The following is a 17,497-nucleotide window of genomic DNA, read 5'->3' on the forward strand; positions in this document are numbered from 1 at the left end:
TTCATTGACCTGAATGGCTTCCGTTTGACGGCACTAAAATCTTTAATAGTTAGGACATTTGAAGGAAATCCCGCTTAAAAATTTTTTTAGAACTTTTCGGCATACAGGATAAGATGTCACTTTGAGGAGAATGTAGCTTCATCTTATCAGTTCACCAGGTCTAAGGTGGTGAAGGAAACTCTGGCGAAAGTGGTAACGTTCTGTAAAATTCGCACGCGAAGAAGTGATCGTTCGTCCGAGCAAAATTCGTCTGGCGATAGGGCGCATGGTCTCTTACGCTAGCGAGTTGTCCTCTGCGCCTGTTAGTAAATTGCTGATGTCCCTGCGGATGAGCTTTCTGTCTAATTTTTCGCTAGTGACTGCCACTTCAGCCTTTAGTAAATCTGCCTATATATGTTCTACACAGGGCAGTAATATCTATTTGCATGAAATGCAAAATACCTATCTATTGCTGGGGATTACTGTAACCAGCAGGGCACTCTCCAGACTTGACTATTGTTTGTATCATGAATACAGTCCAGTATCTCACATCTCATCTCTACAAATGACCCGAAAATCTGCTTTTCGACACCAATATCAAAGAATCAAGCCAACTTTCAGGACTTTAGACATCTCTTAAACCAGGAGGATGTTATAGTATTCGTTTATGTTTGGTTTCCTTTGTTTTTGAACTTATGTGAAGAATGATGTTTAGGCCACATATTTACAAGAACCATTAAAAAATATTGGTGGCTAGGACCCCACATGAGGAAAAAAAATTGGTGTCCAGGCCTCCCCCCCCACGTTATAAGAAAATTGGTGGCCAGGGCCCCCCTTAAATGTCCATGTAAAAAAACTTGCCCCCCAGAAGTTTAAAAAAATGAGGTGCCCAGGGCCCCACCACACAACAGGGACCACAAAGGGTTACCTTTAGGGGGGACCTGCCATGTTACACTTCATTAGTGTGCCCCACCTGCTGTCAGTGAGCTGCCAACTACAGACGGGAGGGGGGGAGCACAGGTGGCTGCATCTTCTTCCAGTGACAGCATTTTCTTCCCTTATTGGTCACAGAATTTCAAGTCCTGGTAAAGCTGCATGGTGATTGGATGAGCTGGAGGAGAAGTTCAAACCTCAGCTATCCAATCCCTGAGCAGCTCAACCAGGACTTAAACTCAGTGACCAATAAGGGGAAGTAATGGACAGAAGATACCTCCCCTTGTGCTCCTGCCCTGCCTTCCTGAAGTCAGCAGCTCTCAGAAAGCAGGGGGGCCCGGCTAATCAAGAAAGTGTGGCGTGGCCAGGCCCCCCTTACCCTCGGGGCCCCCTACAACTCTCCCCCCTGTCCCCTTCTGATGGCTGCCCTGATTACAATCCAGCAATGAAACAAACCCTGTGCCTTTAGTCTTGAAGTGTGCTCAGAACAAATATATTCTTTGTCAAAATCGCATTATTTTAGCACTGGTATATTACTGGAAGTAATCAAGAAAGTTGAAAATGTCACCTGAACGAATGTGGACTGGCTGAAATAGGAAGGGCACTTGTGAAGTCTAAAGCAGGCATAGCTGATTAATAATACTGAACAAACATTTAATGCAGGAGATTGGAAGGAGCTGAGCTGAATGTAAAAAATCTGATTTTCAGAATTTTGCCCGAAAACTTCGGGGTATTGCCAAAAACCCAGCGCACATCAAAAAATCATTGGGACTTCTCCCATTGACTTATATGCAACCTCAACAGGACTGAGATGCCCGATTTTCAGATTCTGATTTGTCCCATCCTCGGGTTTAATAATTCCGAAACATTCGTGATTTTTTTAAAAGTCCGATTTTATAATTAAAAAAAAAAAAAATCAAATTTTTTGTGATTTTTGCATTTGGAGTTTAGTATATAACCCCCTTAAGTAGAAAAAAATAAAAATAAATTATATATATATATATATATATATATATATATATATATAGGTAAAGTACCCCCGACCCCTCAGAGCAAAGCTCATACAAATTGCCCATCTACCTTGATGTGTCCAGCTTAAAGATTTGAATTGAAAGACCTGTTCAGTCTCTGACTGACAAGGACACTCCACAAATTAAGCCCTGTCTCCATCTCAGTGAACCCAAACTGATACTCCAGCAACTACTTAGCCTTAAATGGCCATGTTACCTACATTTTATTTTGTATTTGACTATCACAAGTACAATGTTGGTTTGCAGTTGCCCCTAACTTCTATAAAGGTACTGCAGATTAATTTTGAAGTTTCACTCTTGCCCAAGTGGCCACTTTTTCAGGTTGGCTACCCTCAACCCTCTATAGCACCTCGGAAATTCTGCTAGGTTATAAAGGGATAGACATTGTATAAGAATATGAATTTGGACTTTTATTCCAAAGACTCAGTGTCCAAACAAACAATTTCCTTTTTCTCTGTAATAATAAAACAGTCGCTTGTACTTGATCCCAACTAAGATATAATTAATCCTTATTGGAAGCAAAACCAGCCTATTGGGTTTATTTAATGTTTATATGATTTTCTAGTAGACAAAGTATGAAGATCCAAATGACAGAAAGATCCATTATCTGGAAAACCCCAGGCCCATTCTGGATAACAGGTCGTATACTTGAGTGTGGTCTAAATATTGCCATACAAGTAACAATTTAGAATCTTTCTTGTGACCATTGGTCGCAGGAAAGATTGTTTGTTTTCATTAAGAGCTGAATCATCAGATACTGTATATGGGTAGAAACAATAGAATGCTAGCAGTAAATCCTGGCCGGTGTTCGGGCGCCATCAAAATTTTCTGTCTTGGCCGATCGATGAGCCAACGGATACAGATAGAAAGGAAAATGAAGAGACGCACCACCTCATCTACTTATCCATTAGCAAAGTGCACTAGCAAATCCCATTCAAGCTGGAGAGGTTAACTGCACTGACAGTGACCCAAGTTACCATACATTACCAGCTGGGCAGAATAGTAAAAATCACCCAAATTGCCCAACCCACAGCTTATGCACCGAGTAGTGTTAAAGGGAATGGCATTATGCAGTCTCAAAGGGAGACCCTGGAACATTGGGGTCAATACAGAATATGTAACAGTTTGTATTTGGCCTTTAAACTAAAAGCCTCTTGCACTTCATTGTTCATATGTAATACAGTAAAACTCACATTTTACATCCCCTCATTTAACATTGTTGTTTTGAGGTCCCACCTATATATTATGCATAATACATTTCCCTGATTTTACATTTTCCTGGATTTTATACAATATTGTTCTGGTCCCCTGAAAAACGTAAAATGTGGGTTCTACTGTATCATTTTAAATGTATGGGAACATTATAGACCAGTTATCCCCAACCCGTGGCTCGTAAGCAACGCATTTGTCACCAACTGCTTGGATGTTGCTTCCAGGGGCCTCAAAGCAGATGCTTATTTTTGAATTCCTGGTTTGGAGGCAAGTTTTAGTTACACAAAAACCAGGTGTATTGCCAAGGGGAGCCTCCTGTAGGCTGTCACTCCTCATAGGGACTACGAAAATCAGCTTGTGATGCACCATCCAGGAATATTTTTCATGCTTGTTGCTCCCAACTCCTTTTAAATCTGAATGTTGCTCATGGGTAAAAAAGTTTGGGGACCCCTGTTATAAACCTGCTTAGATAAAAGAATATGGCTATTGTTTCAAAGAATCACTAATACTTAGAAATGAAAAGTCCTAGAATTATTTTCATTTCCATAATATTTCCAAAGTCTGCACTTTCTGGTTGTATTTCTATAAAACACAGTGGGGTTCATTTATCAACATTGTTTGCCCAGGGGCCGTTACCTATAGCGACCAATCAGTGATTAGCTTTTTAAAACCAGCTGCAAGTAAAACAATGAATGCAGCAATTTGATTGGTTGCCATGGGGTACCGCCCATGGGCAAATTTGCCCAGTGTTGATAAATGACCCCCAGGGTTTCTCTTTGAAAATATATTTAGTTTTTCTGGCAGGGCAGGTGCAGTTCATAAATATGTATTATCCAAGACTCAACTAAATGCAACAAAGCAGGTGGGGCTTTGTTTAGAAAGATAACAGATGGCTGTACATAGTAGAACCAATAGCAATCACACGGCTGGACTTGTGCTAGAAATAAAGCATGAGAAAACTTCAAAAAAAGAGGCTGGCACAAGCCTGGACCCACAAAGTAGTAGAGCCGGAGTCAGATTGTAAAAGGGTTGAAATAGGCTTACATTTTATTTTCCATAATGAAGAACCAGGGCCTGATGCGTTTCGTGTCTACCAAGGACTAAGTGTCCTTGGTAGACACGAAACGCGTCTGGCCCTGGTTCTTAATTATGGAAAATAAAATGTAAGCCTTTTTAACCCTTTTACAATCTGACTCCGGCTCTACTACTTTGTGGGTCCAGGCTTGTGCCAGCCTCTTTTTTTGAAGTTTTCTGGTGTTTGCTGAAGGTCTGGGACGTGTGCACCCGGGCCCACCGTATACAGTGGTAAGCTCAAATAAACGCATCTAAACTTATTATATACTGGTTACACAATTATATAGTAGAAATAAAGCATGGGCAAGCAGTGTTGGACTGAGACACCAGGGGCCCACCATAAAACCTTAGACTAGGGGCTCATCCTAAAACCTTAGACCAGAGGCCACTCTCCGTACTATTATTCTTCATCTCCTCAATCAACCTCTATTCTCCTAGTCTGTTTTCTTTACATACTATAATCAATTATTCCATCTATTTATCCTCTTTGTTCACATAGAAATAGGGAATGGCCATGATATAGGCCAAAAGTTTAGCAGCATGAGGGGCCACTGACACCGTGGCCCACCGGGAGTTTTCCTGGTATCCTGGTGGGCCAGTCCGACACTGTGGACAAGCAAGTTACATTAAGGGCAGAGACACATAGTCAGATTCGGGGAGATTAGTCACCTGGCGACAAATCTCCTCTTCTTAGGGGCGACTAATCTCCCCAAAATGCCTTCCCGCCGGCTAGAATGAAAATCGTCCGTGGGATGGTACTGGGAGCAATTCGTTTTCCAAAGTCGCCCGAAGTTGCCTCACAAAGAAACTTCGGGCGACTTCTGAAAACGAAGTGATCCAAACTTCTTTTCCATCGGCTAGAATGAGAATCGCCGGTGGAAAGGCAGTTTGGGGAGATTAGTCGCCCCTAAGAAGAGATTTGTTGCTGGGCGACTAATCTCCCCAAATCTAACAGTGTGTCTCTACCCTAATACGTTTTGGTGTTACGGGTCCTTTAAGCTATGAAATAAATTGCCTGGAGAGTTGCATAAGATAAAGCAATGAGCCTGATCTTTTCTATTATGTGAATCTCCATGATACATAAAAGTCATGGAAAAGGTTTAGGGGGTATTGGAGGGATAAGGTTTAGGGGTTTGGAGAGATAGAGATGAAAATGCTGACTACTGATTTATGGATTGCTAGGAGCAACTAAACAATGAAGTGAGTAAGAGATGTATTTTTTTGTGAGAAGCAAGAATACTGTACGATAAGATTTTCAGTCTGTGATGACATGAATGCATTCAATAATACTATACACTACAGAGCAAGGAGCACATATAAAGCAACAAGCACAGACATGCACAAACATACCAAGCCACGGGGGCACAGAAATTGCTAAAGCTGATTTATATGGACAATAACTTTCTTGCTTTATGTAAATGAACTTGGTTATGCACGTGTTTCATCTGAATGCAAAAAACTAGACTAAATTTTTTTTCCCTGTACGTGGAGGATCTTTGCTTCCAAGTGTAGGTGGGTATAGGTTTGCTCCAGTAAAGCACTAAGTAAGTAGTACTTTGTGAGATTAGTCACCCACAAAATAGAGGAGTGGATTGCTTTGGCTGATTCATGACTCGCAAGAAGATGGCACAATAGTGCTGACATTATTTTGCTCCATCCAGCCATGTTAATCTATATCTCAAAGCACAAGGAGCAATACATCACACTTGAGTAGTGGCCATTAATTGTCGCATGAAAGCCACATTGTATGACCCTTAGCAGATCTAAAAATAAACCTTTGGGTTAAATAAACCTGTATAAAAACCTTGGCCTGGCAGTAGCAAAACAAACTTAAAGGGATCCTGTCATCTGAAAACATGTTTTTTTCAAAACACATCAGTTAATAGTGCTACTCCAGCAGAATTCTGCACTGAAATCCATTTCTCAAAAGATCAAACAGATTTTTTTATATTTAATTTTGAAATCTGACATGGGGCTAGACATTTTGTCAATTTCCCAGCTGCCCCCAGTCATGTGACTTGTGCCTGCACTTTAGGAGAGAAATACTTTCTGGCAGGCTGCTGTTTTTCCTTCTCAATGTAACTGAATGTGTCTCAGTGGGACATGGGTTTTTACTATTGAGTGTTGTTCTTAGATCTACCAGGCAGCTGTTATCTTGTGTTAGGGAGCTGCTATCTGGTTACCTTCCCATTGTTCTTTTGTTTGGCTGCTGGGGGAAAAAAGGGAGGGGGTGATATCACTCTAACTTGCAGTACAGCAGTAAAGAGTGATTGAAGTTTATCAGAGAACAAGTCACATGACTTGGGGCAGCTGGGAAATTGACAATATGTCTAGCACCATGTCAAATTTCAAAATTGAATATAAAAAAAATCTCTTTTGAGAAATGGATTTCAGTGCAGAATTCTGCTGGAGCAGCACTATTAACTGATTCATTTTGAAAAAAACATTTTTTTCCCCATGACAGTATCCCTTTAACCTGAATGAAAATGATTTCCTCTAGGTACAAAAACATTCGAATGTCGTTGATATAAAAATGTACAACTTAAAGGAGAAGGAAAGGCTGAATTTACTTGGGGGTGCCAAAAGTTAGGCACCCCCAATCGATCGCATGTACTTACCTGAAACCCCGGGCCGGTGCTCCTATTAGGAGAAAACGGCATCGACCCGGAATTCTTCCAGAGAGCACCACTGAGCGATTGGCTTCCGGCTTCTTTGTTTTTCTCATGGCTGTGCATGCACAGTAGAGCGAAAAGCTGAATTGCCATTTCATTCTACTCCGCATGTGTCTGACCCAGGAAATTTGAAGAAAGAAGAAGAAGCCGGAAGACGATCACTCCGTGGTGCACACTGGAAGAATCCCGGGCTGTGTGCAGTGTTCTCCTGATAGGAGCACTGGCTCAGGGTGTCAGGTAAGTATATAGTATATATAATTACTTGGGGTGCCTAACTTTTGGCACTATATATATGACATATTCTGATTTCTAAATATTCCTCAATGTTCTTGAAAGGAGAATGCACAACGATACCTTCCAGTGTGCAAGGAATCAACGCCTATGTAACAAGTCACACACGTTTGTAAATGCCAGATATTGGATTACCTCTGAGACATGGAGCATCTGAGTTTGTTTACAGCAGATGTAGACTTTAAGTTTATTTGTTTGACTAATTTGGCTGCGGTAGGGGTGGGTCCAGGCACAAGCCATGGAAGCTCTGCCACAAAAGACCACAAAGATTTTTTTATCATTAATTCTACCTCCCTGGTAAAGGTTTGGGATCCATCATCCAGAAACTTGTTCTATAGAAAGCTCAGAATTAAGGAAAGGCCATCTCCTATAGACTCCATTGTATCCAATTTTTTTTTTAAATTATGTCTTTTTTCTCTGTAATAATAAAACAGTACCATGTACTTGTTTCAAACTAAGATATAATTAATCCTTATTGGAAGCAAAACCAACCCATTGGGTTTATTTAATGCTTTTCTAGTAGATTTACAGTATGAAGATCCAAATTATGGAAAGATCCTTTGTCCGGAAAACCTCATTCTGGATAACAGGTCCCATACCTGTACTATCCTACAGTGATTTATGGCATTAGAACCTCTTCTGTAAGCAATTGAGTGCAAAGTGTGGGGAGGCAGTAAGGTTAAAGGGGAATGATTCATTCTCATACGGCATCTGTATTTTTGGAATGTAGTTGCAGAAAGATATTGTCCATATAAGCAAAATAACACAAACACACAGCACTATAAAGCCAGACAACACAAAAAGACATTGCCTACAAAAGCAACATTAAGACAGAGACACATTCTCCTGGCAGTTGCTGTTGACAGCTTACAAGCCTTACCCCTGCTAGGCATCAACAGGCGTTTCTTCATGTTGCCTGTCCGAGCACAAATAAATAAAAGAGAAAGAAAGAACAATACCACATCAACAATCCAAATGGTCAATTTCATGTTAAGTTTAATTAAATAGAAAACAAATACACATAGAAGTGACATTTAAAAAAAAAAAAAAAAAATGGCATTTTCAATATTAAAACAAAAAGGGAAAAATACACTTCTATTTACACCAGAAACACTGTGCTCTGTAAAGGTAGAAAACAAAACCAAAACAGTTTTTGGTTATGAAGACCTTTGATTTAAAGAGTAGAGAAGCAAAACTAACGAGCATCATGTTTATTGCCAGTTTATTGACCCCCAAAGTCATGAAACCAAGATTTCTAGGCTCTGTTCTCCGAACACTTCAAAACTAACAAAGCATCTTATTGGCGGCGGGAGGCCGATCAGGGTTTTCCCCGGTGCCCCGCCCGACCCTGGCTGCTGTACATGAATTATTAAACATGATCAGCAAGTGCAAAAGAACAGTTTAAATAAAGATGTTTTTCATAGCAAGGCACTATACTCCTTTTGCAAAAAAAAAAGTCTTCATGGAAGCAACTTTTTGTTTGGCGGTATAGGACATTCATACTGGATAGCAGCAAAACCAGGACGATGAGAGATCACTTGAGAGCGGATACCATTATGGTTTTGAGGTTTCGTACGTTTTTAGCACATCCGGGGGCAAACAGGAGCCGAGAAGGGGAGAGAAAAAGTTAACACCGCTGTCCAAACAGTTACTGGTCAACAGGTCGAAACTTTTGACCTCACTTAGAAGGTGCTCCATTTTCTCTCCCCGTCCTGTTTGATCTGCTTCATTAGGTTCTCTTTTCTACACGCAAGGTAAGGCGAGGTTCTGCTTTCGTCCATTGCGTTACGTCGAACGTCTCGGTTTGCTGATCTGTCCCTATAGCAGTCTGCAACACAGGTTGATGTTATAAACCCAAACACATGCATAGAAATCTGCGTACTTAAAAACAATGATTTACCCTACAGATTAAATTTTAAAAAAACAGATGGCCACCGGGCCTTTCTACTCTACCATTAAGGGCAGAGACACAAGCTCAGATTTGGGGAGATTAGTCGCTCAGCGACAAATCTCCTCTTCTTCGGGGCGACTAATCTCCCCAAACTGCCTCCCGTCGGCTAGAATGTGAATTGCCAGTGGGACGGCAATTGGTGCACTTCGTTTTCCGAAGTCGCCCTAAATTGCCTCACAAGGAAACTTCGGGCGACTTCCGAAAAGGAAGCACTTCGAGTGCCATCCTGCTGGCAATTTAGATCCTAGCTGGCGTGAGGCAGTTCGGGGAGATTAGTCGCCCTGAAGAAGGGCAGAGACACACGCTCAGATTCGGGGAGATTAGTCGCCCAGTGACAAATCTCCTCTTCTTCGGGACGACTAATCTCCCCAAACTGCCTCCCGTCGGCTACAATGTAAATTGCCAGCGGGATGGCAATTGGTGCACTTCGTTTTCCAAAATCGCCCTAAGTTGCCTCACGAGGAAACTTCAGGCGACTTCAGAAAACGAAGCACTTAAGAGTGCCATCCCGCTGGCAATTTAGATCCTAGCCGGCGGGAGGCAGTTGGGGGAGATTAGTTGCCCTGAAGAATAGTATATTTGTTGCTGGGCGACTAATCTCCTCGAATCGGAGCATGTGCCCTGACTCTTACCGTTAAAACAAGTGATTATAGCTCTAACATTGTCATATTACATATGCTGCAAAAATTACTAGATGGTGAAGGTGACCATTAAGGGCTCTTACACATGAGCGTTTTTACCTGCGCTCCCCTGCGTTCCGTTTTCCGGCGTTCAGCCGCAGGGGAGCGCAGGAATAGACGCATTTCATTATTTCAAATGGGGCTGTACTCACACAGGCGCATGTAGGCGCCGAACGCAGGAAAAATGCAGCATGTTGCGTCTCAACCTGCGTTCGGCGCCTACATGCGCCTGTGTGGGTACAGCCCCATTTGAAATAATGAAATGCGTCTATTCCTGCGCTCCCCTGCGGCTGAACGCCGGAAAACGGAACGCAGGGGAGCGCAGGTAAAAACGCTCATGTGTAAGAGCCCTAAAGTACTGAAAGAATAATTGCAGGCAAGTTTCCAATAATTTGAAATTTAAAAGAACAGTAACACCAAAGTGTTTTAAAGTAATGAAAATATCATGTACTGTTGCCCTGCACTGGTAAAACTGATGTGTTTGCTTCAGAAACTCTACTATAGTTCATATAAACAAGCTGCTGTGTAGCAATGGCGGAAATTGAAAAAAGTCTATATGGCACAGGTTAAATAGTGGATAACAGATAACACCATTATGTTCTACAGAGCTTATCTGTTGTGTAACCTGAGCCTTTTCTCCTTTGAATGGCTACACAGCAGCTTATTTATATAAACAATAGTAATGTTTCTGAAGCAAACACAGCAGTTTTACAAGTGCAGGGCAACACTGCATTATATTTGTATTACTTTAAAACATTTTTATTTTTTTAATGTTACTGTTCATTTAAATTAGTCTATGATTAGTCTAGGTATCTATATACCTCACCATACTGGTTCCCCCTAAACTTACTTTAACAGGGGGTGTGATCCAAATGACCTGTGTTCCTTAAGAAGCATGGGAAAAAAAAAGTAAAAAATATAAGGGGAAACATCAAGCTGTGCTAGACTCCCAATTATATTAAGAGAGGGCTGCTATGATTTTAGGATTTTTGTTACATAACAAAAAAGCGATACCCCCCCTTACATACCTCAGAGGTAGCACAGGTCATTCAGGCACACACAGTAAGCCATGATAATATTAAAAGGAGCCTACAGTGTGTTCTATTTTAAAGTTAAAGGGGAACTATGGTGAAAATAAAAATGTAAAAAAAGTTTCATCATACTGAAATAAGGAAGTTTCTCAATACAATCAATTAAATATTCTGCATCGTTTCTGAAATAATCAAGTTTATGTTCACTATTCCTCTCTCAGCATCTTTTTTTCTTCATTTTGTCTTCATTCAGGAGTTGGGTGACAGATAATCATTGACAGTTAGATCCAATATATCTTATAGGGGGGCTCATTCAATATATCTTATAGGGGGGGCTCATTTTGCCTAGCAGATGTATTAGAGCTCACTCTGTTAAAATCGCTCTACATGTAGGATTTGTGCAAAAGACAGTTATTTTGTTAGATTTTGTTTGTACTGGAATCAGTTATGGGAGTGAGCTCTAATACATCTGCTAGGAAAGGAGCCCCCTATAAGATATATTGGATCTAACTTCTCAATGAATATCTGACACCCAACAGCTGCATGAAGACAGAATGAAGAGAAACAGATGCAGGTGGAGGAATAGTGAAGATAAACTTGATTATTTCAGAAACAATAGAGAATATTTAATTGATTGTATTAAGATTTTTTTTTTTATTTCAGTATGAGGAAGCTTATATTCAATTTCCCTTTAAATGGTAGACGTTGCTGTATAGCACATGCTCCAAGCAGGAGATAGTTGGTAGAAGGTATAATAATACTGGCACAGCTCTCTGCTGAAAATAACTAGACCCAATGCGTAGAACAGTGACAGCCACGGGTAGAAAGTGAAGGGATTTTACATTTTAAATCTCCTTTTCATTTAGACCTCCCTGAGACCACAGTGACAGCAGGCTGTCAGCTTCTTGTCTGTACATATTTGTCCTGAGGGCTTAATCTATTCGGGTTAATCTATTTCCCGATGTTAGCAGTCAAATCATGTCACAAAGAGCAATTAAAAGAAGGAGTGACATTTTCTTATGGAGGATTATTGCTTCCTGTGTAGCAGGCAGGAGTTGGAAATTTCTATACTGCAGAATGAGGGCTGTAAAGTTCCTAAACTACAGCCACGTGATCCTATCCTGAGTATGTATCAGAGCAACAAAGGCCACAGCCCCTCAGCACATTGATCGTGTCTGCTTTAAAGAAAAAAAGAAACTGGGCTGGGAGGGCTTCCCTTCTCCGACACAATTTTGCATTGCAGATTAATGACGTTTAAAGGAACAGATCAGTATAAAAATAAAAACTGGGTAAATAGACAGACTGTGCAAAATAAAAAATGTATCTAATATAGTTAGTTAGCCAAAAATGTAATGTATAAAGGCTGGAGTGAGTGGATGTCTAACATAATAACCAGATAGCAACTACTTCCTGCTTTTCAGCTCTCTAACTCTGAGTTAGTCAGCGACTTGAAGGGGGCCCACATGGGACATAACTATTACGTGAGTTTGCAATTGATCCTCAGCATTCAGCTCAGTTATGCAACAGTTATGATCCAAGTGGCCCCGCCTCAAGTCACTGATTGGTTACTGCCTGGTAACCAATCAGTGGAAACCAAGAGAGCTGCAAAGCAGGAAGTAGTGTTCTGGCTATTATGTTAGACATCCAGTCACTCCAGCCTTTATACATAACTATATTAGAAACATTTTTTTATTTTGCACAGTCTGTCTATTTACCCAGTTTTTATTTTTACACTGAACTGTTTCTTTAAAGGAGAAGGAAAGCTACCAAAGCAGTTTATTGCCAATAGATTAGCCACAATAGTGCAAGCTATAACACTATATTTATTCTGCAGAATGCTTTACCATACCTGAGTAAACAGCTCTAGAAGCTATCTCTGTTTGTTTAGGATAACATCTGCCATATTAGCTTGGTGTGACATCACTTCCTGTCTGAGTCTCTCCTGCTCTCTCATAGGTCTGAGCTCAGATTACAGCAGGGAGGGGAGGAGGGAGGGGAGAGGAACAAACTGAGCATGCTCAAGCCCTAGCCCCGAAGGTTTAAGATGAAAACAGGAAGTCTGATACAGAAGCCCATGAGTACACAATAGAAGGAAAGAAATGCTGTGTTTCTTTTGACAGAGGACTCAGAGCAGCATTACTTTGAGGGTTTACTGGTGTATTTATATAGATCTTTCCGATAAAGCTTACTTAATTTTAGCCTTTCCTTCTCCTTTAAAGGGCCAGTAACACCAGGGGAATAATTAATCTTTAGTTCGTGAGCCCCCTTAGTCCCAGAATCCATCACTTAAAAGGGTGAGGGAGCGGTTAAATGACCCAGCCTGTCTAAAGGGGTGTGGAAATTCCCCACGTATCTGAGGAACCACATCTTCTATATTACGACACATGTAGAACATTCCTTCATAATAGATTACCATATTTGCACGTATATAGGTGCAGCCATACTGCTTGCCATTATCCTGATACAACAGTTTTATTGAAAACTGTTTGATCACAAGTTGTATTAAAACCTTTTTAAAAGGATATTTGGTTCTTATGGATTTCTAATATACAAAGAAGGAATAACCTTTACATAGAAAACCTTGTATGTGGTCCTTTGCAAAGGGATCTTTATATGGTCCAGCAAAAAATACACGTCCTTTATAGAAGATTGGCACAAGAGAGACATTAAAATAAAATCCTATCAGAGATACTTACCATCCATGCCATTATGCTGCTCATAGCTGCGTTTACCCAGGATGGTTGGTGATCCATTGTTAATAACAGGAGAGGATTTGGTAGGGGTCAAGCTGTTGTTGATACTGGTAGAAATGTTTTTGATTACGTCTGGTTTAGGAGGGCAGGGGTGTGCCTCTGATAAATAAAAAAACAAAACTCTGGTTTGATTTTTTTTTTTTAAACCCCCTTTGTACACCCACAAACGTGCAGCAAAATAGAGGATTATGAAACTGTATATCTACCTATATATCGCACCACTTCTTCCAAGGGTTTTCGGACAACCTGTTTTAATACAAGTGGGGTCTTCGATGCTTCAGGAAGCCTTGTTGTGCCTGCAATAAAAGGAAGACATTTGTTTTGTAGGTGTGTGTGCTGTATACTCACATTTTAAAAACACTTAAAAAATCTCGTTATTTTATGAAATCTACTCCGACCAAATCCACATGGGTTATTTCCTCTTGTTTATTAATCTATTTTCCTGAAAAAACATAAATAAATCATACTAAAATTTGAATTGTACAAATTTTTCAGATTTTCTGCCTGAAAAATCTGATTTTTCGATTCTTCTGCCCGAAAACCACAAACTCTGTAAACCAGGGGTGCCCACACTGGGATCTACTCTTGACACCTGGACTCCATCAGGAGATCTACCTTGGTAACATGCAGCAAATTTTAAACACACTCCTTTTCCCTCCTTGTTTGCTGCTCAGCCCTCCCTTCCCCTCAGTGCTTGTTGTGGTCAGCCCTCCCTGCTGTGTCCCTGCTTGTTGCTCAGCTCTCCCTTCTGTGTCCCTGCTTGTTGCTCAGCTCTCCCTTCCGTGTCCCTGCTTGTTGCTCAGCTCTCCCTTCCGCGTCCCTGCTTGTTGCTCAGCTCTCCCTTCCGTGTCCCTGCTTGTTGCTCAGCTCTCCCTTCCGTGTCCCTGCTTGTTGCTCAGCTCTCCCTTCCGTGTCCCTGCTTGTTGCTCAGCTCTCCCTTCCGTGTCCATGCTTGTTGCTCAGCTCTCCCTTCCATGTCCATGCTTGTTGCTCAGCTCTCCCTTCCGTGTCCATGCTTGTTGCTCAGCTCTCCTCTCCCTTCTGTGTCCATGTTTGTTGCCGTCAGCCCTCCCTTCCGTGTCCATGCTTGCCTCTGCTGTCAGCCAGCCTCGCCTTCTCCTCTGCTCTCAGCCAGCCTGATCTCCATTCTCCTCTCTCAGCCCACCCAGCCCTCTCTGCTCACTTCCGATGCCGGGCCCCAGGTCGCGGTCTACCAGGAACATGACAGGGATCTACTGGTAGACCGTGATCAACGTCCTGGGCACCCCTCCTGTAAACTGTTCTAAATGGATACATTTAGTGGACACGTTTGTTATCCCTGAGTTTCATTAAAGGCAACTGTTAGACTTGATACAATAGTTAATAATATTCAACAGATACTGCTGAGAAATGTAGATACTAAACCTTTTTTTGCAAAATTGTAACAGTTCAGAATCTGCATACTGACCTGCCAGACTGAAACACCAGAGACAAGAAAATTTAACTTTAAAGTTAAATTTTGGAAAAACAGTAAGAAAAAATTGAAAGCAATTAAAAAAAAAAAAAAGCCTTTTATTTCTGGTGAACAATCTAGAAACCACTCAGCTGAAAAAGGGTTTGGAAGGTGCACAACCCCTTTAAGATTGTAAAGTCTATGATTGGTGGGCCGAATACGCCAGATTAAGTCAGTAAACAACCAATAATCAGTGCCAAGTATAATGATAGCGGAATTATTCTGAAGAATAAGTCACTGCACAGATACCTACATTCTGCTTTGATGGCAGCACTGTTAATAGGCATATATGGGTGTCTGGCTGCATATCTTGGATGAAAGATATCTCGACACAGCCGTCTTGCAATCTTGGTCAGCTTTGTAGTCTGCAGGTAAAAGGCCTGCCGCGTCTTCATTGCAAATTTCGGGCTTCCGCTATTTCTCATAGGTACACCATGTGGACTCTGCAATACAGGAGAATATGGAAATATTTTACAAAACAAGCAGCTACGATTTGATTTGAGAAAACTGGAGTGCAGCACACACAAAAAAGGGGCATGCTTTGGCAGTCCAGATATTCACACACCATGTTATTGCGGTTTGGCCCCGGCCTCTCCCCATCCAGTCGCGTCGGCATCTTTAATCCACCATATTTCTTCCAGTATGCCCAACATGATGCACAGAGGCGGCACTGCATGTTTGGAGGTCCCCAGGAATACCACTGGTACGACTGTGTGGCTGATGGAAAGAGGGCAGACAATATTAAAATCTGCAAACATTTCATGACCAGGACTTTTCTAATAAATTTACTACATGACAACCATACCATCATTAGATTTTTCCAGCTAATTCCTCAAGCTCTTATTTTAAGGAGAACTAAACCGTAAAAATGAATATGGTTAAAAAATGCCTTATTTTTTTATTTGACTTATTGCACCAGCCTAAAGTTTCAGCTTGTCAATAGCAGCAATGATCCGGGACTTCAAACTTGTCACAGGGGGTCACCATCTTGGAAAGTGTCTGTGACACTCACATGCTCAGTGGGCTCTGAGCAGCTGTTGAGAAGCTAAGCTCAGGGGTCGTCACTAATTATCAAGCAGTATATGAGGTTGTCGCCGGGCGACTAACCTCCCTGAATCTGAGCGTGTGTCCTGACCCTTACAAATTTGTGACAATAATAGACGGTGCAGTATGAGGTCATTGAGTGCAGAAGACATTCCTCTGAATGATAACATTTATACATATAAGAACAAAGAACTTACTGTAGCAGCTTTCACATGCCCTTCCTACAGCCACGTTCTGCGCCTGTACAGCTGCACCATTCACTACCGCAGGCTTGACGTTATTGACATTGATCTGATTTGGGTTTGGTTTATTGCTGGAAATGAAAAATCATAATAAACACCACAGTCAGAACCTTCATTTAAGTTGACTGCCATTAAATCAAACTGCTGTTATTGTATCTCTTACCCAGAATAACAGAAAGGCAAAAACATTTTAGTATGGTGATCCAAATGATGCCAATATCCCTTATTTAGAAAACTCCAGGTCCATTCCAGATAATAGATCCCATTAGGGATTATCAGGGGACTATCACCATCTGGATTGTGTCAATATTCAGCAATTGCCAGCATTACAGAGAAATCTTTGGGCTCTACAACAAATCAAGGTGCAAAACTGCTTACCTATGGTAACTAATTAGCTCTAATTTTTGCTCATCTAGTAGTTAAATTGAGAGACTGGATCTAATTTGGTGTTGAATAACTGCCCTTGTACAGTGCAGCATCTCTGTATCTTCTTGATGGCGGGATTACGGCTTATACTGTATTGCCTTACATGCTAAATAGTAAACATTTGGTAACAGTCAGTTTAAAGGGATTCTGTCATGATTTTTATGATGTAGTTTTATTTCTAAATTACACTGTTTACACTGCAAATAATTCACTCAACAATATAAAATGTAATTCCTGAACCAGCAAGTGTATTTTTTTAAGTTGTAATATTGGTGTGTAGGTGCATCTCAGGTCATTTTGCCTGGTCATGTGCTTTCAGAAAGAGCCATCACTTAAGGATGGAACTGCTTTCTGGCAGACTGTTGTTTCTCCTACTCAATATAACTGAAGGTGTTGCAGCGGGACCTGGATTTTACTATTGAGTGTTGTTCTTAGATCTACCAGGCAGCTGTTATCTTGTGTTAGAGAGCTGCTGGTTACCTTCCCATTGTTCGTTTGTTAGGCTGCTGAGGGGAAAGAGAGGGGGGTGTTATCACGCCAACTTGCAGTACAGCAGTAAAGAGTGACTGAAGTTTATCAGAGCGCAATTCACATGACTGGGGGCAGCTGGGAAATGGACAATATGTCTAGCCCGATGTCAGATTTCAAAATTGAATACAAAAAAAATCAATTTGCTCTTTGGAGAA

The 17,497-nt window shown here is 41.1% G+C and overlaps 1 protein-coding gene across 5 annotated transcripts in view; it reads right to left on the reverse strand.

The window, feature by feature from the left end:
• The window catches only part of mta1.S (metastasis associated 1 S homeolog), a 71,379-nt gene that overhangs the window by 19,348 nt on the left and 34,534 nt on the right, over positions 1-17,497 (reverse strand). For 3 of the 5 annotated variants that reach the window (XM_041574272.1, XM_041574275.1, XM_041574276.1), the window contains 6 exons: positions 16,341-16,456; positions 15,665-15,816; positions 15,353-15,542; positions 13,814-13,903; positions 13,551-13,706; positions 8,073-8,108 (listed from right to left, as the gene is read on the reverse strand). In XM_041574272.1, the coding sequence (XP_041430206.1) occupies positions 8,073-8,108; positions 13,551-13,706; positions 13,814-13,903; positions 15,353-15,542; positions 15,665-15,816; positions 16,341-16,456 (740 nt within the window). 5 annotated transcript variants of the gene reach the window in all.

Source organism: Xenopus laevis, chromosome 8S (genome assembly GCF_017654675.1).
Source record: "Xenopus laevis strain J_2021 chromosome 8S, Xenopus_laevis_v10.1, whole genome shotgun sequence".
Taxonomy (NCBI): domain Eukaryota; kingdom Metazoa; phylum Chordata; class Amphibia; order Anura; family Pipidae; genus Xenopus; species Xenopus laevis.